Source organism: Peromyscus eremicus, chromosome 4 (assembly GCF_949786415.1).
Source record: "Peromyscus eremicus chromosome 4, PerEre_H2_v1, whole genome shotgun sequence".
NCBI lineage: Eukaryota > Metazoa > Chordata > Mammalia > Rodentia > Cricetidae > Peromyscus > Peromyscus eremicus.
The window spans coordinates 8,566,477-8,591,713 of NC_081419.1; the positions used below are offsets into that span (position 1 = coordinate 8,566,477).

The 25,237-nt window shown below is 46.0% G+C and overlaps 1 protein-coding gene across 7 annotated transcripts in view; it reads left to right on the top strand.

Moving 5' to 3' along the window:
• The window catches only part of Mapkap1 (MAPK associated protein 1), a 217,375-nt gene that overhangs the window by 185,356 nt on the left and 6,782 nt on the right, over positions 1-25,237 (top strand). For 6 of the 7 annotated variants that reach the window (XM_059260122.1, XM_059260120.1, XM_059260123.1 and 3 more), the window contains one exon: positions 5,436-5,573. In XM_059260122.1, coding sequence (XP_059116105.1) covers positions 5,436-5,573 — 138 coding nt within the window. Of the gene's footprint in view, positions 1-5,435; positions 5,574-25,237 lie in introns of those variants that run through there. The other variant, XM_059260124.1, reaches the window with a different exon arrangement.

The following is a 25,237-nucleotide window of genomic DNA, read 5'->3' on the forward strand; positions in this document are numbered from 1 at the left end:
CCCTGCAGAGTTGTAGCTGCATTAGAGTTGTGCTTTGTTTATTTTGAGCTGTCTTGTTAAGGAAGGATTTATATGCTGGCGTTGATGTAGGACAGCAATCAGGCAATGTTTTCTGCCTTTGACAGTTGGCGTGATAGTTTGCTTCCAGTGAAGTTTGACTCACTGTATCTGGAAGCTGTCAGTGTGGGAGCATGAAAAGGTCATGACGGATGGCAACGGATAAGTGGGTAGGGGAAGAGAGCTGGTAAAGAAGACAAATGGCCTCCCCTACTTCTGAGGGAAGGGCTGACCCCAGCCACTCCAGGCCAGCCCTCTGTTCTTCCTCTTTACCTGCCATGGCTAAGACTGAGAAAGCTCTGGACACCTTTGTGACAGCGACAGGAAGCTGCATCTGGCAGAGTCCAGAGGAGCCTTGCCAGCACCTCAGCCCCTTGGGTAGATGAGAGCTTCTGGGTGGAAGTACTGTCCACTTTAGGGTCACTTCACAGTCGTCAACACAGATCATATAGTCATCCTTCCCTACACTGAAAGTTGGGGAAGAAAGACAAACTCTGAAATGGAAATGGTAGGGGGAAAGTGGACTTTAAGCTTTTAAAACAATGGTTAAGGTGCTTTTAAAACAAATGTTAAGGTGCTTCCCCAGCTGGCATGTCTGAGGCCCAGCACCGGAGTAAGTAAGTAAATAAATAGACAAAAGTACTGTTGGGGGCTGGAGAGATGGCTCACAATTAAAAGCTCTAGCTTGCAGAGGACCCACATGTAATTCCCAGCATCCACACATCTGCTAACAATGCCTGTAACTCCAGTTCCAGGGGATCCAGGGCCTTCCTCTGACCTCTGCAGGTACCAGGCACACATGCCTGCAGGGACATAGACATACATGTAGGCAAAATGCCTATCATACACATAAAATAAAATTAAAAATTGAAAAAATACATATTGGGTACATGCTTCAACACCGGTAAAGGACAGAATCTCCTGCTAACCAGAATTACCTCTGCATTTAAAATGGAGCCTTTTGAGATCTTTCCTGGAAACATCCCACCCCCTACCCCCATTCTGGGGATGGGATCCAGGACCTTGTGCGTGTCAGGCAAGTGTTCTACCACTGAGCGCCTTTGCTAACTCCTATATAAATATTTTTGTCTTTTCTATTTCATTTGGTATTGTGACATAAGAATTTTTTAAGTCAAACTTTTCTTCTAGCCTGATTTTCCTGGGTTATGCTCTATTTCATTATGAGTGTCTTACTCCTCACTGTAACCATATAGTTTGAAGAAAGGTATATTTAGTGAAGGTCTACATCCCTTCTTTCTTTGTATGTTTATAATTTGAGTTGCTTGAAATTATGTGTTAAAAATGACATCTTAAAGAGTCTGTCTGCAGGCTGAGCGGTGGTGGCGCACACCTTTAATCCCAGCACTCAGGAGGCAGAGGCAGAGGCAGGCTGATCTCTGTGAGTTCAAGGCCAGCCTGGTTTACAGAGTGAGATCCAGGCCATCCAGAGCTACACAGAGAAACCCTGTCTTGAAAGAAAAAAAAAAAAAGAAAGGAGAGAGGAAGCGAGAGTGAGCACCAAAGTCAGAAGGAAGAACAGTGATTGGATGGTGTGCTGGCTTGCCAAGTATGGGCATGGGCATTTGTTTGCCATCTGAACACTTTCTTATGCCCTGTGAAAGTAGAAAAGGGAGGTTACTGCAAGGCTGCTTGGGCAGAGTTTACTCTGTCTTCTTGACTCAGGTCTGAGCAGCCGTGAGGGCCATCTGGGAACCAGGCAATTCTTGATTTGAAGAATGGCTTTCCTACTTCCAAGCTCTGGGACTTCATCAAAGACCCCTCCCTCGGCAGACATGTTCTGTAGAAGCCAGCACAGTTCCTGCTGACCAGTGTGGTGCCAGAGAGGATGGGTTCTGTCACCAGACCTCCTGGCTTCAGGTCCCAGGCCACTTGTGAGTTGTGTGATCTTGGACAGGTTCCTTGGCCTTCTTGTGTTTCTGTTTCCTTATCTATAAAATAGAATGAGCAGCTGCTGGAGTACACAGAGGCTCTCTGGCCTTGAAGGCACCTAGCGCCTTTAGTGCTCAGTGCATTAATTGGCTGTGGATACTTAATAAATGATGTGTGTGACAATGTCATGCCTGCTGGGCCTGAGAACACTGTTCCATATGATTCCTGGAGCCTGCCAGGGTCACACCTTTGCCAAAGGCCTGGGCCCTAGCCTTAAGGATGGTGAACCACAGAGGACATGGCAGCAGCAGTCTTCTTTGTGCTCTGCAGTCACCGGGAAGCAGTGCTGCTCTGGCTCTGCCTCCTCCTTTGCACACTTCAAAGGCTGCAGTGGCAAGTGGGTCCAGTTGCACTGATCAGAGTCCAACCAGCATAGGTCCCATAGCCCCCCGCCCTATACACAGCACCCTAGCTCCAGCATCCTTCTCTATAGCCTGGAGTAAACCTCCTAGCCAGCCTCCCTCCAGTGATCTTCCAACCTTCCAGCCCAAAAAAAAAAAAATGCTTAGGCTCCCAGAGGTCTCCACTTGCCTCTGGGATTAGATGTTCTCAGCAAGGTAGGGCCCTCCCAGCCTGCTTGCCCTTGTCCAGTAGGAACAACCAAGTCTGTGGGGCCTCACTCAGCTTTAAGAAGCATAGAGATTCACACCTCTCCATTGTGAGATTATTTAATGCACAAAGGGTTTTTCCCATTAGGAAAGATTCCCCCACAGGTTCCTTTAAATAGTGACTCCTCGAGGCAGGCGAGAGTTTTACAGATCATTAACTACCTGACTGAAAGCCTGCAGGGCATGGAAACTTAAAACTGAAGTGTTGGGAGCCCCTGCCAATTACAGATCAATCCAAAATGAAGACAGAGTATCACTGGAACCAAGTCAGTGGGAAAATGTGATTCGATTCAGGAAAAAAATCTCCTGTGCATGCTGCTTTTGTGAAGCACACCAATTGTTTAAATGATGTTCCACCTGTCTGCCCATCTTGAGCCTTTTGCATTCATCTCCCACATCTCCATCCCCAATCTGCAGTCTCGGGGTTCCCTTCCGTAAACTGCATCAGTGGCGGTAACCCCAGGAAAGGGTGTCATTGGGAAAGGGTTCTGTGGCCAAGTAGAGCGTAGGCAACTGATGCACAGATACCACAGGTAATGGATGAACTGTGCGCTAACAATTTGCAGATAAAAATAATGGAAGTTAAAAGTGTACTTTACATGATGAAAGGAAGATGAGAGAGTATGGGCAGTCTGTTAGCTCTGAGACGGCTACAGGAGTCCTGCTTTGTGCAGTAGGCTCTGCTGAAAAGATTGATGCAATGGGGAGTGACCTTGGCTTGGAGCAGGAGCTGGTGATGTATGTATGAGCATCCCTCTGCTAAATGGACCCAGATTTGTAGCACTAATATACATGGGAGCCCAGAACCAAACTCAGTATGGCAATAAATCAACAGCCACTTTGGGTGTCATTTCTGGTTTATATTCCACTATTGTTCTATCACTTTAATTCATGTCACTATCATCTTTTCATCTGGAACAGTTTTATATAATTTTCCAGTGGAGTTACCTGACAAATCCTATCAAATTAACAAGGTACATTAACAGTATTGACTGACTGCGGCTTCAGGAGTTGCATGGCCTCAGAAGAAAATTTTAACCATCTCTGTCTGGTGGTGATTTTTTTTTTCTTTCTGAAAGAGGAATGTGGGGCGAGGTTTATTTCCACATAAGAGATATGCACATTTATTTTGTTCTGTTCATTTTGACTGTTATAAATGTCAAAATAAGAAGCAGATAAGGAGGGGAAGCCCTACTCACATGAACACACACCCCGTTACCACTGCCATGGCTAAGTACTCGTCTTCTTTCAGGGAACTGTAGAGATGTCCAGATCCTTAACAATTAATGACCAAATTGGAGGCAAGAGTGCAGTGGGATAGTCATAGTCTATTTCAAGTGAAATGTAATCAAGTTGGTCTCCTGATAGCTTCTCAGCCTTCTGAAATCCTCCATACCTGAGATCTAGAGTCAGCTGGACTTAGGACATTATGCCTAATTGAAATACGTTGCTCCTAAATATGTCCAGTGCAAGCCCAGCTTTCGGTTAATAAAATTAAAAAAACAATTGCTGGACTCTACCACAGATGACAAAGTTAGCAGCCGTCCCTGCATTGTTCTCACACTCCACACATGGCCTCCTTCCTTTGTCTTCACTGGTTTTGGAATGAATCTGCTCACAAAATATTACAGTGGATGGAGGGGACAAAGTCCAGTCATGGAGATTGCATTTGTTTTTATTTCTTCTTTACATTTAAATTTGTTGCCAGGCAGAGGTGGTTGTATGTGTGTCTGTGTTTCGGTTGGGGTGGGGGGACTAATTGAGCTGGTTTGGGTGGGGTTTTATCCTCTTTTGAGCTATTAATCTTTTCTCACAAGCTCTCCTTGTCTTTTCTATTCCAGTATGTACAACTGATTATTTCAGGGCTTGTTTTTTTATCTTGACTTCTCTTTTATTTTTTTTTCCACTTTGACCCTGACCTTAAAACTATGACCTAAAAATTTTAAGACTGCCTATGGGGCTCACTCCAGAACACATATTAAAGGTTTACATCTCACTCCATGAACAAATTTCTCTTTTCAGCAAAAGAGGACTTGTGAACTAGATTTGGTGTGTCAGACAGACCATGTCATCTCAGAAATACCAAGAGGGTACCTTCAGTGTGTCCATCCTGACCCTGCACCTCATTGGTTCCTGGTCATTTTCCAGCATATGCCAAGAAAACGCTGGAGTCTCTCCCTCGGCAGAGAGGCGAGGCCCTTCCCCACCTGAAAGGCAGGCTTTGAGATTTGAATTTCCAGAGTTTTGTGTGAAGACCCTTTGCTCCCCCGTGGCCTCCCTTAAGTATTCCTTGGGAAATTATTTGGTATCACAGAGCAGACTTCTGTCTCCTCCCCCTCTATTTTTAATGTAAAATTTTTCCAAATCAAAAACTCTATATTGGTAACATAATCTATTACTTAGGGTCTTTATTTAAAAAAAAAAAAAAAAAAAAAAAAGGAAGGAGATCAGAACTATCTTTAAATGGCCCTCTATTCTAGCTTACGTCATTACAATGCAGATACAGTGCTGTTAGCAGTACATGGGGAAACTCTGTTCTGTGTCTCTATAATATCAGAGAAGGCACATGCCCTAATAGCTTTCTGAATCTTTGGGCTGTCACCCCACACGACACAGCTCGCCTGCTCAGGCAGCCGTACTATGAGAGTCTCGGATGCTATTTAGAAACCCTGCCTGTGGGAAGACTCCCTCAAGCCCTAAGAGCTCATGCTAAACCACTTTATGATTTATCCAGCAGGTCAGATCATTGCGCTGAAGTCACTGGCACCTTCCTCATTTCATGGCTTCTTTTTGTCGTTCCCCCTCCCCTTGGCCTCACAGGTATCTCTGGAGACAAAGTAGAGATAGACCCTGTTACAAATCAGAAAGCCAGCACTAAGTTTTGGATTAAGCAGAAGCCCATCTCAATCGATTCTGACCTGCTCTGTGCCTGTGACCTTGCCGAGGAAAAGAGCCCTAGTGAGTAGTCCTTTATTTATGTCTCCTTTTCTCGTCCCTCCTCCCTGGGTGCCGGGTGCTGGGAGAATATATGGCCACCATGTCCTTTTTTCCTTGGGCCTGTTGAACTCCTTACCAGAAATTTCTTTTAATCAAACAGGGTTGTATTATGTACCTAGAGCCTGAGGTGGGCCCCCATCCTGTTCATCTTGCTGTCAGCAAAGGCCCTTGAGGCCCCGTGCTCTGGGGGGCTGGGCCACCAGGCAGGTTCCTGCTGGAATCTGCACTCAGGAGAGCCCTTGGCTTACTTTGTGTTCCTGTCCCTTCCCATTGGGGGAACTTGATCAAGTCCCTGCTCCCTTCCTGTGCCACACCAGTGAAAGGTGGATTTCCTGCGGCAGCCAGACACTAGACTTAGGCATCCATCATGCAGGAAGTGTCGGCACACCCAGATTATTGGCAGCTACGTGGCCTCTGGCTCATAACTAAACTTGTGCCTGGTCCTACAGAAGAGGCCACTACTGGGCTGGCATTCTTCCACTAAACCGTCCAAGCAGACACCATTTGGGCATGTTATATTTCTCAGTTAAGTAATTGAGTGTAGTATTTAGATTAATCACTTAATCGTTTTTAGGACTCCAGCCCTAGCACGGGGCAAAAAGAATGCATAGTTCACAGTGGAGCCTCTCTGAAAGCAAACAGCCGAAACTTTGTACGTGTTCTTAGTTGCATAGGGAAGGCTGGTAAACAGGGTTCTTCTCAGACTCAGCATTTCCTATCACCCAGAGCTCACCCCAGTAGCTCTTGGCTTGGCAACTTGAGGTACATACTGAGCATCTAATTTGGGGACCTGTGTTCCGTGTCTGAATTTGAGAACAAATGTTATGAGGAATTATATGCTCAGAAAGAACACTAGGAAAGGCAGAGGCCAGGGAATGTTTATAATGTGGCTCATTTCCAAAGTCATCCTGACTAAAAGGGCACTTCACGGTGCTGAGCCCCTCAGCAAGGCTTACAGGCTGGGCACATGCCACATACACCCCCATGATCAGTGTTTAATTTCAATGTCAAATCCAGCTATGAAAAAGCTTCTTTCGGCTCAGTCTCCAGCTTGGTGAGAAAGGAAAGCTTAGTGGGTAGAGAGAGGCATGAGGCCATTCTTGTCATCTTACTGCTGTCCCTGACATCCACTGTCACCCCGGTGAGGCTGTGACTGCAGGGCGCTTGGCAGAAGAGACCCATGAGAAAAGTGCTTGCTGCTTCTGGAGCCTGAAGGCTACTAGCCCCCTCTGACATGAGTAAGCCTCTCCCCAATTCAACCCTCCCTGTCTTGGTGCCCCCCCCCCCTGCAATGCGTTTGTCCTGGCATCTTCCTTCCTAAGCAGTGAGGATATTTTAAAGAGAGACATTTTGTAGCTTGTCTTAGAAATGGCAAGTGGTCGCCTGCATGTTGCATAGAGACCTAACCTGGAGTAGGGAGTTGTGGGAGGAACAAGGGCCAGATTTGGGCTCCTTCTCATTCACAGATACATGCTGTGCCTAGAAGGGCTATAACACAGGCACTGAAAAGGTGTAGATGTCACATGCCCGGCCAGCAGGGAAGGTTCACAGCCACCCACCTCCCATGGTCTCAAAAGATCAGTCAGTCATGAAGGAATTACTGCACATGTGTGTTCATGGGCCACATCCTCAGCTTAAGGGTGCAGAGCAGGCAGGGCCATCTTTTCACTGCTGACAGTCTCCAGGTCTTCTCTCTCACATGTCCCAGTGTGCAAACCAGGTACATAGCTTTGTGTGTGTGTGGGGGGGGGGGGGGGTCGGGGGTCCCTGTCTCCCTGTGGCTGAAGAGAACAGCTCCCTGCCCAGTACTCTGTAGCAGTGCTATTGAAGCCATGTTCTCTGAGCTCCGAGGCACAGGGTCCTAAAGGGCACAAGTGGTCTGTGGCTGGGGGAGGGGGTGAAAAATAAAAAGAGAGGACGTATTCCATTCCATGCATGCCTGTAACCCTTGCTGCAGTCAGGGAAGGAGCCAGAGAGGATTGCTGGGGCTTGGTGCCTTCCAGCCCAGCTGAGAAAAAATGAGCCCCATGCTCAGGGAGACCAGGCCTGAAAGTGATAGGCAGAGGGTAATATTGGAGGACATTTGACATCATCTTCTGGCCTCCGTGCACACGTGTACACAAACACACAGATACACACAAATACAATCTTTTTTTTTTTTCTTAAAGAAAAAGATTTGGAAATTATATGCTTGCAAAATAAAGTCCAAACTGCTCGGCACAACCTTTGCTGACGTTGAGAGCCGCTGATCACTCAGTTTCCCAGCCAGAGCTCAGGCTGGAGGTGCAGTCACACAGTATGTTGTGTGCTTCTGCTGCTGTGACTATCGGGAGTACACCTTCACCCGGCCCTGCTGCTGACTCGGGACATTGCCACCTTCCCGAGTTTGTATGGACCTCCGGACAGGTGGAGTGTGCTGCTCCTCTCTTTAGAGTCTCTTTCCCCCCTCCCCCCCCCACCGACTCCCCATCCCGCCCCGAGTCCCCACAAACTTTGCAGTCATCTGCAGTGAATGTCGGTCAACTTGAAACTGAACTGAATGATCCAGGATCAAGGAATCAAAGTTGTTCCCTGTAATTCTTGTAAAGTGCCCACACAGGGGTGTTAGTAAATGAGTCGAGTCGACATTGTGTATTTTTATCATCTCCAGGATCCTCTCTAGATTAATTCAGCCGCTGGATCTAAAAAGCCCCTCCTCAGACCCTCACCAGACCACGGGGTTAATCTATGGGGCCCGCTGCTTTCTCTTCCTTTCTTTCCTGCTTGCTTTTTTCCCTAAAGGATTAATGGTAACCCTTTTTATCTTTTATGTCTGTTGAACCTTAGAAAAAAGTTATTTTAGCAGCACTAAAGAAATGAAAGTCACTATATTTCATAAGTTTAGCCTGTGATTTTTATCAGCATAGTGATGTATGTTTGTAGCTGAGTTTACATCAAAAATTATTCTTAGGGCTTCTTGAATGAATTATGGCAAAGAGAAAGAGTCTAGAAGTAGATAAGGTTTTTGATTTCTGCAATATATTCTCTTTTTCATGTTTTTATCTCTCATAACACAAGTGTCTTCCCAGAGACTGGAACGTGTGACCAACTGGAATAATTTAGTTGTGAAAACAGAACAGACGTGTTATTAAGCAGCCTGCTTCACAAAAAGGCGTTAAGTGTGGGGAGGATAATGAAGCTATCCCCGTTCTTACTTGAGACATGTTTGTCAGAATTTTGAACAGAAAAGAAATGTTTTAAACCCTTCGAATACGGCCATTTTGCAGGGTTTATGGAGAAAGCTGCTGTCACGCCATTCATCTGGTCTTCATAAGAAACAGCTCAGGTTTAATTGATGCCACATCCCCAAAGTGTGTGAATAGCTGACTTGGCAAAGGGGCTGAGCATTTGCACGGGGAAGTGTGGAATTACAGACTGTGGAAACAGCACAGCCTGTATGCTCCTGCACCCTGCTTCTCCCTCTTAGGCCAGTGTTGAGAGAGATTTATCACTCTGTCCCTGTGAGTGCTTAAGGACCTGGAACTTAATGACTAAATAGATACAAGGCTTAAAAAAACCTGTGTGGATAAACAGACTCAGAAGAATTCAGAAAATCTGTGTGAGAGCCCTGATTAAGGGAGGAAAAGCCTTTATTATTGAGATCAGTGTGCGCTCAGTCTGGCTTGCCCCTCCTTGGGCTTTCTTGTGCTATTTTGAAGGGTTCCAACAAACATCTTTTCTTCTTAAAGTGAATGTTAATGTCTGCTCTAGTGCTGAAAAAAAAAAACAGGGACCTTTCTGTGACACAGGAGACTTGGGCTGTGTGTCAAGGTACCAGACTTCATCTCACCAGGTCTGGTGCCCTCAAAAGAATCTTGTGCAGGTTAAGGGTCTTTAGGAAGCTGCCCATCATTAGGAAATCAGATTTAAACCTTAATAAAGTAGCTGTCATCTTTATAGCTGAGAAGCTCTCTATATCTCAGTTAAGTGGAGATCATACTCAATCTTAAGGAAGCAACAGAATAGAGGTAACCTGATTACGTTTCTTGCAATAGTGTAATTTAAAGAAAATCTGATTCTGCTGATGCTGTGGTTATATTGGTGGGAGGTGTTCTGCTTTGCTTTTTTGTCCAAAACTGTTTGGACCAAATCTAGGAACTCTTTGGGGTTAGGAGCTATGGTCACAGCTCTAGTAAGTAGAACCCCTGGGTACTAGAGACAGGATTCAGCTAAGACCCGGAACTGAGCCAGCTGGACTTATTGGTGACCTCTCATTTACATGAATCTTTCTTTTCATAAGTACTTGACAAGATCTGTAAAGTAGTGTATTTAATTTACTAATTAAATTAAAGCTACTGAGTAATGATTTGTCCACATTGATTTAGCTTAAATGGAAAAGATTAGCTTTGTTGTGATCTTGAGCAGCCTTAATGGCCAAGCCAGTTAGACACAAAGGCCCCTTGTGTCTTGTGGGTCAGAGTACATAGGTAAGCCAGGCTGTGATTGAATTGCCCGAACCTCACCCTGCGTGCGGCTCTCCTCTGCCTCCCATTCTATTGTTGCGCTGGGCTTAAGAGAATGTTAACGCGGTAATAGGCACAGGGCCTTCCCCATTATACGCCTTGCTATCGAACGGTTCTGCATGACTAGTTAAAGAAGATGGCAAGAAGATTAATGAAAGCCAGGCTAATGCAGAAGGGGGTACTTTTGCAAGACTTCTGCCGAGGAGATATTAGAGCTGAACCAGAGCTTGGCTTTTTCTTTATCCTGTGACCTTTGAACCTGCCTTACTGTTGAGAGCTGCCAGGGAAGTCGACATTTTGATTGATGTTGGTACACGAGTCAGTCTTTCCCATTGAATTCTACATCTGCACGAAAATAGCTTTTCCAGCAGAATTCATACTGGCTAGAGGTGATAGCCAAATTGATGGTTGAAATGCTTTTATGTAGTTTTCATTTAAACCTAAAAGCATTTGACGGTTTATTCAGTATCCAGTTTTCACAGATTGTGTGTGTTCGCTTACATGCTCTTCATGGGTTTATCAACTAGAGAGAAAGACCAGTATTAGAGATGTTCAAAGGTTTGCAGACAGAGCTCCAAGCTGACTTCATGAGGAGCGAAAGCCGTTGTTGAGCAAAGTCATCACCATCCTTAAAACAGAACAATCCACCTGAGCACTCAGGGCAGCAGACTTTGAGATCTGTGTAAATAAAGCAGAACAACTGGCTGGCTTTAGAAAGCTCTAGAGGGAGCTCTGCAATTGCACCTCTGTACCCACCAGAGCCCTCGTTCAGAGGCGTGCTATAGAACCAGGGTGGAGCCCTTTGATCTTCTGAGACACTGACATTCCGTGTGAAAGGGATTGGCGTGGGCTACCTGTAAGACATCCCTCTTCATGTGTCCTCACTGACTCTCTATGTGGGATTTCATGTCTGACTGCATGGCATCCCCTGCCCCTCTCCAATAAAAGGCAGCAGGAAAGGTGGCAGAAGGGTCAGGATTTGTTTCCTAAAGTCAGTTGGCACACCCCAGCCCAAACCCACTGACCACCCCCTCTCTTTCTCCTGTTTGGTGGGGCAGCTCCAGCAGAGACCACACACATCCACACTTCCCCAACATGACAGGCACCCAAGTTCAGCTTCTGAAGAAGCACATACCTGGGATGTTTGTCATTTTTACGTGCCCCTGAGAATGTGCACAAGAGGAATGCAGGTGAGGTGGGTGGTGGGTGTCCGTGGTTATGCCTGCCATACGGCAGGCACCTGTGTTTATGCCCTGGCGGCCTACAGCCTACCTTCAGGCTCTGTTGACTCCCAGATCTGGTCTCACACATTAGAGAGTCCAGCAGTGTTAGGCTTTTTTCTGTCTGACGTGGACTCACTTCCTAAATTCCATATCAAATACGGTGAGTGCTGCCTGGTGGCAGAGCAGTGGACTCACACGAAGTAAATGCTCCAGTTATTGGAGTGCTTTGGAGCAGATCAGAGGCAGGATGCCTCTCCTCTTAACAGATATGTTCCTGAGCCCTATTAAAAGGGGTCTTCATCTCGCCTGTCAAGGGAGTCTGCTGGGGTTTTTTAGTTTAATTACACTATCCAATTAAAACTCCTTGCTGCATTTGGATGCGCCTCTCCTTGGGCCTGAGTGGATATGACATTTACAAGGCTCGCCTTTCAAGCAGACAATAGTGTGATTGATGAGGTGCACGTTCAGTGAAGGAGGCAAGCGCCTGCAAAGTGCTGCTGAGTGTGCTCGGATTTATTTGTCATCGCTTTCCCAAACTGGGGAATCCAGGGACATGGGTTTAAGCAACCAGGGGACTGCCTCAATTTCTCCAAGTATGTGGAAGGGAAAGACCCAGTGTGGCTCAGGATAAAGGTGGAAAAAAACTGTGGGCATGGGATTTCATGTGGTCAGAGGCCAGCTTCAGGCCTTAGGCTCTCTGATGGCTGGAATAACCTGTAACCTTAAGCTGTAACTGCTCTTAAAGAGCCATCATTACATTCATGGGGGCTGGTGAGCATTGGCTGGGCCCCTGAGAGCTCAGCTTTCCAGGATGTCTAGCATCCACTGCCCTCTGTTGTGGGCTGACACCTGACTGTACCACTTATGCTCCCACCTCCATTGCCCAAAAGCTCCTGGCTCCCCTGTAGTTACAGCTCATGGCTTCAGCATCAGCCAGGACCAATTGTGCATCTTCTGCAAGGGACTTGGATACATGGGAAACTTTAAAGGTTATGGTAACAAGGATTCTAAAACAACTACTGCTGTTTAACCTGGGTATATAGTTAAGTGGAGCCACATGCTCATCTCCATACTGCCTGGCCTGTGGAGGGTCAGCCCTGGTGAAGTTAGGAGCTACATACGAGGTTGTCTTAAGAGCCGAGTTGGTTGGTGAGAAAGACACCAGTGACTGCAGTGAGGCTTACAGGGCAGTGTGAATGTCTGTGTTGTGTGTGACTGACGGGCTGTAGTAGCCTCCACCTGCACTATGCCAGTAAGAAGTAAAGAATGCACTGCATTAGCTGGTGTGCTGGTATTTTAGAGGAGGGGGCACGTTGTCCTGTGTCCAAGTTTTCACTGAATAGTTGCTTGGGTTTGATGGGCCCATCATAACAAATCAGTTATCAAGGTAGAATAGACAATTTGCATACATTTGCATTTCCTAGACTTTTATTACTGTTCTCCTCAAACTCATCCTTGCTTGATTATTAACACAAGAAGCAACAGTGAGACAGGGAAGACTGCAGATTGGTCCTGTGGAACAGAAGAGCTGGGCAGCCCGCTTCCTTCTGCTTCTGCCAAGCTCCCAGGTGGAGTGCATTTATTTTAGGTTTGGTAGTAGGGGGTGTTTTTGTGTGGGGGCTTTGTCTTATTTTGTTGTGGTTTGTTTGTTTCTTGTTATTTTTGAGACAGGGTCTCACTGTGCAGCCTTGGCTGGCCTGGGGAGTTCTGCATGTATGTTAGTTACTGTCTAGGGGTCTTGATCAGATTTGTTTTCTCTACCTGTTAAAGAATTCAAAGGCAGAGAGACTCTGCAGTGTAATGGGTGGTAGTGGGGACCTCTCAGTCACAGCAGACAGGATCAGCCGATAAAGAATGGCTTTTCTTAGGAGTGAGGAGACACATACACAGCGAGGCACACAGAAGAGATCTGAAAAGCTGAAGCTGGGCCTCTCCTTGAAGGCTACGTTGTTTTAAGTCTTTGGAGGAGCTTCCCCCCCCCTAATTTAGAGTTGGTCGGTTTGAAGAAAGACAGGATGGCTGATCAGCCCACACCTGGTGAGCAAACATGTCCTAATCATATCTAGCCTTGAACTTTGAGCCAGCCTATCAGCAGGAGGCCTCCTGGCAGAGGAAAAGCCCACTAGGCTTTTGTCTCAGGTCAGGGGAGTGAGGAAGAAACCTGCTGCCTTATTGCCTAGTCATTGGCCGCCACCGCCAGCACCCCATCCGTCTGCCTGTTGGGAAGCTGTCTGCCTTCTGGTCCCTCATGTAACCCAGGCTGGCCTCAGACTCACAGAGATCCGCCTGCCTCTGCCTCTGCTTCCAAAGCACTGGGATCAAAGGCAGTGCCACCACTTGCTCTAGGGTCCAGGCTGGCCTAGAACTCACTGTGTAGCTCAGACAGGCCTTGAACTCAAGGCAATTTTTCTTCTCAGCTTTCTTTTTTTTTTTTTTTTTTTTTTTTTTTGAGGGGAGGAGGGTTTCAAGACAGAGTTTCTCTGCATAGTTTTGGTGCCTGTCCTGGATCTTGCTCTGTAGGCCAGGCTGTCCTGGAACTCACAGAGATCTGCCTGGCTCTGCCTCCCGAGTGCTGGGATCAAAGGTGTGCACCACCGCCACCTGGCATATGCCTCAGCTTTCTGAGTAATGGGATTATAAAGCCTCAGTCAAGGACCATGCCCAGTTTCCAAGCTGTATTTCCGTAATACTAAATTCCATAAATACGTGACTCCATAATATGAAGTGTTTAGATTTTAAGTTGTCCTTAATAGACATGGAAAAAGTAACTATACTTGCATTAAGAAGAAAATGTGCCAGGTTGTGGTGACATATGCCTTTAATCCCAGCAATTAGGAGGCAGAATCAGGCAGATCTCTGTGAGTTCAAGGCCAATCTGGTCTACAGAGTAAGTTCCAGGACAGGCTCCAAAGCTACACACAGAAACCCTGTCTCAAAAATGAGAGAGAGAACATTAATTCTGAAGTTCCCATACTTTTATCCTAAATGACTAGAAAACTGGACAGGCTATTTTAAATCCTGCTTCAGACACTAGGAAACAGCAGCATGGGCCCATGAGCCCCAAGAGAAGAGGTGAGTGCAGTGAGGCTTCCCAGGGAAGAGTATCACCTATGGGCTGAGACAAGAGCTGGGGGGGGGGGAGGGCAGCTAGCACTTGCAGAAGGATGGAAGGGTGCCACCCTGGGAAGAGCTCTTTCTGTCTGGGCTGTCACCTGCCAGTACATGTGGTGGCACATCCACAATGTTCAGTGATGACTCTGCAGAGGCCAGGACTTGGGAATGGGCTCCACTTGCCCTAGAGAGACTACTTCTTCCCTCCCAAATAAAGCTTGAAACAGAATCTTGAGTTTGGGAACAGAGTTCAGTGGTAGAGCACTTTCCCATGGTGTTGATTTGCATAAGAATGGCCCTCATAGGCTCATATATTTGAATGCTTAGTCATCCAGGAGTAGCACTATTTGAGAAGGATTCGGAGGTGTGGCCTTGTTGGAGGAGGTGTGTATCACTGGGGGTGGCCTTGAGGTTTCTGATGCTCAAGCCAGGCCCAGCTTTTCCTCTTCCTGCTGCCTGCAGATCAGGATGTAGAACTGTCAGGTACTTCTCCAGCACCATGTCTGTCTGTGTACCACCGTGCATCCCACCATGATGACACTGTAAGCCAGCCCCAATCAAATGCTTCCTTTGATAAGAGTTTCCATGGTCATGGTGTCTCCTCACCGCAGTAGAACAGTGAGAAAGACACCCATCAGGGCTTAAGCCCCAGCTCAGTGGAAGTACAAAGGAAAGCAGCCTGGAAAGAACCAAACTGACTTACAAAGACCAGTGATCTCCCAAGGCAGCATGGCATGGATACCTACCATGGAACTTCATTCACAAGATCCAGAATTCAGTTAGAGGTCCAGCCATTTCAGACCTACAGAGCCGGGTGTGGTGACGTACACCTGTAATGCCAGCACTCAGGAGGCTGAGGCAGAAGGATAGCAAGTTTAGGGCCAGTCTGGGCTACATAATAAGTCTCTGTCACAGAAGACAAACACTGTGAATTTCAGGCTAGCCTGGTCTACAAAGCATGTTCCAGGACATCCCTGTCTCAAAAAACTTAATTAATGAATTAAAAATAGAGCCAGAAATGGCAGGTATGGCTGAATTAGCAGACAGGTATGTTTCAAAACAGCTATTAAAAATATGTTCAAAGGGACTGGAGAGATGGCTCAGCAGTTAAGAGCTTATACTGTTCTTGCAGAGGACCTGAGTTCACTTCCTAGTGCCCATGTCAGGAAGTGAATAACCCCCTGGAACTCCATCCTCAGGGGCTCTGATGTCTCTGACATCCACAGACACCTGCACTCATGTGCACATACCCAAACACAGATACACATGATCATAATTAAAAATAAGATGAATATTTTTAAAAATACGTTCAAAAACTTAAAATGAAAATAATCTACCCTCCCAAAGGAGAAGAAATGTAAACTAGAGAAAAGAACCAAAATGAAAATTCTAGAGCTGAGAAATCATTCTTCAATCGAAACATTCACTAATGGAAGAAATAAGGAAGAAGAGAAAGCATTAGCCTGTAGGTTGCTATTACCACACAACAAATCAAATTTTAGTGACTGAAAGCAACAGTTACAGTTATTATTATATAGGTTGGTGGGCAGAATCCAGCATGGCTTTGCTTGGTGCTCTAGCTCGGAGCCTCTTTAAGGCTACAGTCTAGGTGTCAGCCAGTGGGGTATTATGTGCCTGTAATCTCAGCACTCAGGAAGTCAACTTGGAGGCCATCCTGGGCTACATTGTAAGATCCTGTCCAAAATAGAGAGGGAGAGGGGGAAGGAAGGAGAAGGCAGGAAAAGATGTCATAGAATCTGCTTCCAAGTTCTCTGAGTGGCCTCTGGCGGAATTCAGTTCTTGGGAAATGCTTTCAGATCTGTGTCACATGGCCATCACAGTAGAGAACCTCAGTAGCTGACAGTGGGCTCCATCAACGAGAATGTTAGCGAGGAGCCCTAGTCTCTTAGGACCTCACTCAGAATGACATCCTACAGTATCTCTGTAGTATTGGCTATTAGAAGCAAGCCATAAACAGCAAGAGTTACATCAAGCCGTGAGACTCAGGAGATCATCGGGCCTGCTCAGAGTCTTCAGCAGCAGAGCGAGTCACACTGAAGCCAGTGGGGAGTGGGGAGGCCGGCAGCTCGGCACACTCTCCCACAGCTCTGGAGCTGTGGTCTCCGGAAACAGAAAGCCTCTCAGAGTTTAATCTAAAATATCAAACCACCAATCTTGGAAGCCCTGCAATGGATAATGAGGGTAAATACAAAGAAAACCACATCAAGTCACATCATGATCAAATTGCTGAGACCCGGTGGTAAAGAGAAAATCTGAAAAGCGGCCGAAGAAAGCAGTTGTGCACATCGCAGAGCCATGATAGGGATGATGGCCGACTTCCGCCAGAGGACAATAAAGGGGGCAGCTCCAACACACTGAAGTGATATCTGTCCAAAGTCTGGAATCTCCCAAGTGCTCCTTAGATGAAGGTAAAATAATGACATTCCAGACGGTCAGAAAGTGCAAGAGTTTGTCCCCACCAGACCACAGCAAAGGACTGTGGAAGGGGAGGGAAAACTCCAGGTAGAACCCGGCTCTCCACAGAGAAGCCCTCGAGCTGCTGCCCGCCACGGCTGGCACCTGTATAGGATGTGCCAGCTAAAGGGAAGAGGCCAGGCCTTAGGGCAGGAGCACAGTCGGAGCCAGCCCACCACCTGTCTCCGGCAGCCTGAGAGAAACACGGTTCTTAGGGTGATGGTTTGAGTTAATGAGGGGGAACACTAACTTAAATGGTTGTTCAGTAAATTATCTCTTCATCCTTTCATGCAATATCCCCTCAAAAGTCGGCCAAATGTGTTCCATTACTGTATGTTGAATTTTGTGCAAAGAAGGTGGAACATTTTTTGTGCTCTGGTATATCTATAATATATTTTTAATTTGCGACAAAGTCTGGACTATCGGCTCTCTGGCTCTTTATAGAAAAAGTTTGTCTCAAAAGATGAAAGTAAAAAGACAAAGGGACCCTTTCATCCGTCAGGCAGTCCCTGGAGCTTCCCGCGTGTCAGCTGACTTGCAGCAGCTCTCTGGAGAGCCCAAGGTCTGCTGGACTTCATCTTGTCATGGCAGACTAGCAGACAAATGTTCCATTCTGGAAGTGAGTGGCCTGGGGCTGCACAGGAGTGCCAACAAAGGTTGTGTCCTCCCTTTGCCATTGAGGTGGCTGTGCCTTCCCATGGAAGTCTAGCCCTAGCCTTGATGCAATCTAGAGCAGTGGTTCTCAACCTGGGGGTCGAAACCCCTTTGGCAAACCTCTAATCTCCAGAAATATTCACATTACAATTCAAAGCAGTAACAAAATTATGGTTATGAAGTAGTAGCAAAAATAACTTTATGGTTGGGGGTCACCACAACATGAGGAACTATATTAAGGGGCCCAGCTTTAGAAAGGTTGAAAACCACTGGGCTAGAGAGTTATTTTGTAACAAATTTCAAACCATGCTTGGTTTTCTGGATTTTCCTCTAGAGCTTGTTAAGTGCAGGAAGTTAGAGTAGAGGAGAGAGTCATCAGTTAAATAGTAAAGCGTGGGGGAGGGACAGCTGCCAAGAGTGGGTCCCAGAGTAAAATTGGATCTGTAGGTGGAGGAAGCCCAGTGCCTTTCGGTGCTACCTTTGACTACATCGTGAATAGGAGGCTAGGCTGAGCTACACTAGACCCTGTCTCAAAAGACCAAGGGAGAGGTGGGGTCTAAGGAGAGATAATAAGCACAGAGCCTGTGTAGTCTGGAGAAAATCATGATATTCAGTACTTCTACATATGAACATGGTAAAAATAGTAATTTCTGGGCTAGGGGAATGGCTTAGTGTGTAAGAATGTTTGCTGTGCAGGCAAAATGACCTTAAGTTCAAATGCCCAGCATTAAAAACTGTGTGACTGCATGTATACCTGTACCAGAACTGTGGGAGGCAGAGACAGGAGGATCTGTGGGGCCTGCTGGCAACCAGTCTAGCTCCAGATTCATTGAGAGACCCTTTTTCAAGGGAATAGGCAGAGAGTGAACAAGCAGGCGTTGAGGGCCATTTATAGTCAGAAGTTTTTCTGTGTTTCAGCAGCTGCTCCCAAATAACCACAAAGAAGCTTAATGTTAATTATAAATGCTCAGCCAATAGCTTAGGCTTGTTACTAACTAGCTCTTACAACTTAAATTAACCCATATTTCTTATCTAAGTTCTACCACGTGACTCATGGCTAGTTATCTCATTTTGTACACGTCCTGCTTCCTCTGGGTCTGGCTCGAGACTCCTGTGACTCTGCCCTCCTTCTTCCCAGCATACTTTCTGCCCCAAAAATCTTGCCTAGCCACCGGCCAGTCAGCTTTTTGTTAACAATGAGAGTAATACATATTTACAGTGTAGAAAGATTGTTCCACAGCATTTCCCCCTTTTTGTCTAATTAAAAAGGAATGTTTTAACTTTAACATAGCAAAATTATATATAACAAAAACAGTTGAGGAAACATGGTGTCCTCTGGCCTCCACATCAGGCATGGACAGGTGTGCATGCTGCATATGCACACACACACACACACACACACACTGATTTTAGGTAGTTTCCTTTCCTCTTACTGGAGGAAAAGTGCATAATATGGGATTTTGATGCTTAAAATAGATAGGAGTATTTTGCACAATAGTTACCAAACTCTGTACTAGAGAGGTTTGTTGTTAGCATTTAACCTCCCACAGAACCCATGTAACTCTGGTTTGTCACAAAGTCAGGGCCCTCAAAGAAGGAAATTTCCAGAGACTAGATGTGTTTCTTGCTTCTGTGTGTCTCTAGAAGCTTAAAAAAAATTCAAACACTGCTTGATTGTTGAGCTCCTATAGTATTTGCTGAAAGAATATAGACACAAGGAGAATCATTCAAAGGCCTAATAAATGATTACTTGTTTCTTGTTATATTCTGCTTCTTTTTGTGTTACTGGGGATTAAAACACAGAGCCTGTGCTCTCTAAGCATTTGCTCTACTGTTGAACTACAGACCCCTACCATGATTCTTAGCTCATTTCCTGAAGTCCATGGGTTTGTGCCTGGGAGTGGAGCACTTGCCCCAAGGAAAAGCACTTGTCCAGCTGTTTGAGTTGCTAGCTGAACTAGCCATTTTTACTTGAAAACAACTGATACACTGATTCTGAAAACGTGAGCCCTTGGTAGCTGTTTTCTTAAAAGCCAAGTGAACCTGCTAGTTCAGCAGAAAGAAGTGGCTGTGCTGTGTCCCAGACACGAGAGCCAGACTGCCTCAGATCCAAATTATCACCTTTGAAAACTTGTGTCTATTTCTGAGAACTTGGCTTCTCATTGCTTCTAGACTTTTCTAATGCAGTCAGTGGTGCTAAAACATGACTTCTGTCACACTGCATAAGGACAGGCTTCAGCATTGGGAGTATTTTCCAAGCTGCTGTGTGATGCTACACACCCAGGCAAGGTGGACATACACCCAGAGGACTCTACGTCAGCATCCCCAGAGGGAGGAGCCTGCATACCCATGCTTACTGCTGCACTGTGCACATCAGCCAGGATGCCCAGGTTGCAGAAGAACCCGTATGGAAAATGGAGAATATACACAATGGGACTTTGTATAGCTGTAAAGAATGGAATTGTGACATTTATAGGAAAAGAGATGGAAATAGTAATTATTAGGTTAAGCAAAATAAGCCAGATTCATACAGACAGGCATTCCATATGTTTTTCTCTCATTTGCAAATTCTAGATTTATTTTCTATACGTGTATATCCGTATGTAAGGATGTGGCTGTAGGTCATGAGACTGAAAAGGGAGCCTTAGGAGGTGATGGCCTCTTAAGGGAGGAGGAGTCGGTGGAAAATGAGAATGTGTTGACATGATATGAAGGCAGAAGGAGGGTCATGAGGGAGCAGAGACTAGCAGGAGCAGGTGGGCAGTGGGGGCATGGGACAGTCAACAGAAGCAAAGTGTCTATGCAGATCCCATAATGAAACCCATCACTTTTTAACCAGTTTTAAAGACTGATAATGTTTTTTGGGTTTTTTGTTTGTTTGTTTGTTTGTTTTTGTTGTTGTTTTTGCTTTTTTTGTTATTTTTTAAGACAAGAAGGAAAATTTATTCAACATGCAAGACCAACCAAGAGGGGTTTTGTTCTTGTTTTGGTTGGTGCATTGATTGGCTGGTTTGATACAGACAGGGTCTTACTACGTAGCCCTGGCTGGTTAGAGGTATACACCACCACATCTGGCCTCTAACCAGTGGATTTTAATATAACAGTACAGAAAACTTACTAATGAGAGTTTATGTTCTGTATTACAACTAACCTAAACACACACACACACACACACACACACACACACACACACACCAGGGTTGGTGTGAACATGAGTGAGCTATGCTGCTTGGACTGTAGGTTGCGCATACTGTAGAGTGCTCTCCTAGCGTTCATGAGGCCTTGGTTCAGTGTGAAGCACATTATATACTCAAATGACAGTGGCCTAATGTAGCCTAGTATAATAAAAGTAAAATAATGTTTCTGAAACCTGCTTACTAAACTTTTGGGATAATAGAAAGGTTTTTCAATTTAAAAATATTTATGTTAGCTTGTGAGCTTAATTATATTTTTAATGAATAAATTTGTTTTATATTTCTCAGTTTTAGCTTCTAGCATAATAAAAATTAAGAGCTATAATCCATATAAGCTAACACTTTAGGTTCCTCTGTAATGTTTGGGATTATAAAGGGATCCTAAGACCAAAAAGTTTGAGAAATAGGATGTAAGGTCTTGAAAAACATCTTTAAATGCTTAGAGTTGAAGGATGGCAGCCAGGAAACAAAGTATGGGGAGCACTGAAGAGGGGGTGATGGATCCAGACCTGGTGGTGGTGCTGGTGGTGTTCGGATGGATTTGAGACGTAGCCTTGCTCTGTAGCCCAGGCTGGCCTCAAACTCCACAGAGTCCTCCTGCCTTGCCTCCTGAGAGCTGGGATTATAGGGATGGGCCGCCAGCCCAGGTAGATGGTTGGACCTGGAGAAGACAGGATCAATGAGGACATAGTCAAGATCTGGGTGAGGGTGTGGCCACAAGCCAGAGAGGGCTGGACATGTAAGAACTGGCCAGGGATGAGTCCTAGGCTTGGTGTGCAGTGACACCTCCTGCTATACCAGAAGAGCTTTCACTTGAAGGAAGGATGGAGCATTTGTGTATCATTTTGTCTTTTCTTTCTAGGGTCATAATTTATTATCCAGATTAAATATTGCATGATGAGCTGACTTTAACTTCTCTAGGCATGAGGACTTAACAGATGGGCCCAGACACCTCAGAATCCATTGTGTTGGTTGCACAGCTGTTTGTATTGGACCCAGACCTGAAGTATAAGACCATCAAAGCCATGCCTTCAAATGTGGCCAGGACACAGTTTTTTCTACTGTGAGAGTGGAAAAGTTAATACTTCTTTTTATTTATTTATTGTTTTTACAATTTTTTTTCGAGACAGAGTTTCTCTGTGTAGCTTTCTTTTTATTTTTTATTATTTTTGTTTTGTTTTGCTTTTGTTTGTTTGTTTGTTTCTTTGTTTCGAGACAGGGTTTCTCTGTGTAGTTTTGGAGCCTGTCCTGGAACTCACTCTGTAGCCCAGGATGGCCTCAAACTCACGGCTCTGCCTCCCGAGTGCTGGGATTAAAGGCGTGCGCCACCACCGCCTGGCCTTAATACTTCTTTTTAAATGCAAGTGAAACTGGAAATGGGCATCAATTTCTGGACTTGCAGTTCTGACTGATCATGAGTTCAGTCTGCCAATATCACTTCCATGGCCAGTGCTCTTCAGTATGCATAGCTACCCCTCTTCCCAGACAGAAGTGACCCTCCTCCCCCATGTGTCCAGCAGATACAGTGACTCAGCTCTCTGCCTTTAAAGGGAGATGCATGTGGTGTGAAGACCACAACTCAACTCCTGGGAACCTCTGATACCTGGAGAAGGGTCTAAGGCAGACACCCCTGCTCCATCGTCAAAGTGTGAGTGAGAGTACTCACAGGATCCATGCAGAAGCTAAGTAGGTCAAATGCAACCTGTGTGTCAGAGGGCAGAGGTCACTGTGCTCTGGTTCCTCTCTCACCGTAGTGTGTTCAGCTGGCAACTCAAGCTGAGGCCAGAGAACAGCCAGAGCTACAGAAGGTAAAGCCAGAAAGCAAGCGTTGTCTTGGACACTTCAATCTCAGCACTGAGAACATAGAGGCAGGAGGATCAGGAGCTCATGGCTAGCTGCAACTGCATAGCAAGTTTGAGGCTAGCCTAGGCTACATGAAACTCTTGTCTCAAAACAAAATAAATAGAGGCAGTGAGTGCTGTGCCCAAAAGAAAGTGTGCTACTGTCCATTTCCCCAAGAAGTCCAGTGTGGTTTTCCATGCCCTTCTAGACAAGGGATTAGAGAAGGTCTATCCCCGGAAGCAGAGTGTTTCTGTCTGTTCTGCCATAAAGAGACTGAGAACCCAACAGCCTCCTTTATGGTACTGTTATTTCCTAAGTAGCCAAGGTGCCAGCAGAGCCCCAGAGTGAGGCATAGTTCTTACCACTGGTTGGGGTGATATGCAGCCATTGAAAGAGAAGTTACGGAGACTAGTACAGCAGAGATGGGCTGTAACAAAGGGTTAAGTTGAAAAAACAAAACAAGCAGGGCAGTGGTGGCCCACGACTGTAATCCCAGCACTCAGAGGCAGAGGCAGGCTGAACTCTGTGAGTTAGAGGCCAGCCTGGTCTACAGTGAGTTCCAGGCCAGCCAGGGCTACACAGAGAAACCCTGTCTCAAACAAAACAAAACAAAAACTCAGATTTCAGTAAATCATGTGAAACCATGAAGATGGCTAGAAAAGCCCCCATGGGTGTTACTGTGCTGTATTGCTGGAGTTAAGAGGTAAAAAAGGTAAAAAAAGGTTTTTCCTTTGTCTTCTGAATGTTGAGCAATTTTAGTATTTTTATAATTCCTGTAATTGAAAAGGAATGAAAGAGATTCCAGCTCATTTTGGTGTTCTCTTCAAGTGTGGCACCAGGAGTTTTAGGCAGAGGTGGCTGTGAGCTGATACCAAGTGTCATCCTGTTGGTCTGACAGGTATGTCAGCAGAGACCCCTCCCTCTCCAGGAGCACTTCCCTACACAGCAGTCTCTAAGTGGCTGCCCCATCCTGAGACAGCAGCAGCCTTGTTTTAGTGAAACTAGAAACAGAAGACACATTACAACAGAAGGCTCAACGTCTCTGCTCCTGAGAGCTGTGCTGTAATCACCCTCTTACTGCTCTGGTCCATCTTCTCTGGTTCCCTTTAAAACTGTGAATGTAGAGACACATTTACATACGCAGGGTTCCATTTCAATATTCAGAAGCAAATGTCTCAGTAGCTCCCCCAGGCATGTGACCAGTGCCTAGAGACCACATTGACCCCATTATGCTGCATTATTCCTATGGTGTGTAAAGGCAAGTTGGCTCAGAAAAGGCCCAATTAAAACCAAAACCTTCAAAAGTGTGTTACCCGGATAGCAGTTCTGTCAATTGTTAGAGTCACCCTCACTGAGCCCTTCCTCCATATAGGAGGTTGCAAGCTGGAATCGTGTTTCTGTGATAATGTGCTGAGACCACAGGCAGCTGGGACTGCAGCCCACATCTAACTTTGGGCTTGAGGTCTGACTCTGGGGTGCCTGCCTTCTGCAGCATCTCAGGCCTCTGTCCTGCTTCGTTTCCAAGTGGAGTTTAATACTTCAAACTAACTTCAATGCTAGATTTCCATGAGTAGTTTTTGCTCAGGTGATATTTTTACAGAGACAGCATGCAGCTGTGGCTTACCCCTTTCTATGAAAACTGGTGGTTTTCTTTGAATTTCCAAGGGTGACCTGTCTACCTGGTCCCTAATGCTCATGCCTTATGGGCTGCCACTCTCATTTGGTGCCATTTCCCCCCTTGCTCAGGGTAGGCATTGAGTTGCTATGGCAACAAAGGATGCGAGAGCAGACTTCTCAGTCCCAGCTCTGATATCAGTGAGTCCTTCCCAGTCACCTACAGTGAAAGTTTACCATGTAGCACAAATCATTTGTTTTATTGACAGATCCGTGTCAGTCAGTGTGTCACACTTAAGATGCACAGGTTGGCACTAGATGGCACTGCCAAATGTGAATTCTGTTGACTCTGATGTCCAAGCCTGCCCACCGTGGCCTTCTCGTAAGTCAGCATCCATTCTGCCCTCTCCAGCTCAGTGCCACATGGACAGCCACCTGGCCACTAAACTCTAGGACCCCTAGGGAAGCACCCCAAATACAGTTTTCTATGTATGCCACTCCCCTGTTTCAGTCCCACTAGTGGCCCCATCAGCTGTTACATCTGGGCCTTGCCAGTCCCTTTGGTCTGCTCTGACTCCCTTCAGAGCCAGTTTTCCAGCACTATGTACCTTCCTTACCCAGCATCCTTTGTCATCCATAAAAACCGCCCTGAGGGCCCTTCCCCATACCAGACAAGTCACCTTACCTCTGTATCTCTATGGCATCCTCTGTAGTTAGGACCCTCCTAACAATGTCACACTTGATCCTACTCATTTCCCTGTCCCTTGCCTTACTGGTCCTCTGGCAGAATCTGGGACAGCAAAGCCTGGAGACTGGAGTGAGGGACCTCCAGGCCAAACCTCTTGGAGGCAAATTACCCCTTGTCCTGTAGTTCAGCATGGGTGAAAATCTGACCACTGTCCTTGGCCTGTGCTTGGACCCCAGGCTCTGGCCCATGGCTGCTTGCTGTGGCTACCCACCAGCCTCAGCTCAGTTACAGATGGTTAGCTTGAGTCTGGGGTTGCTCAAGA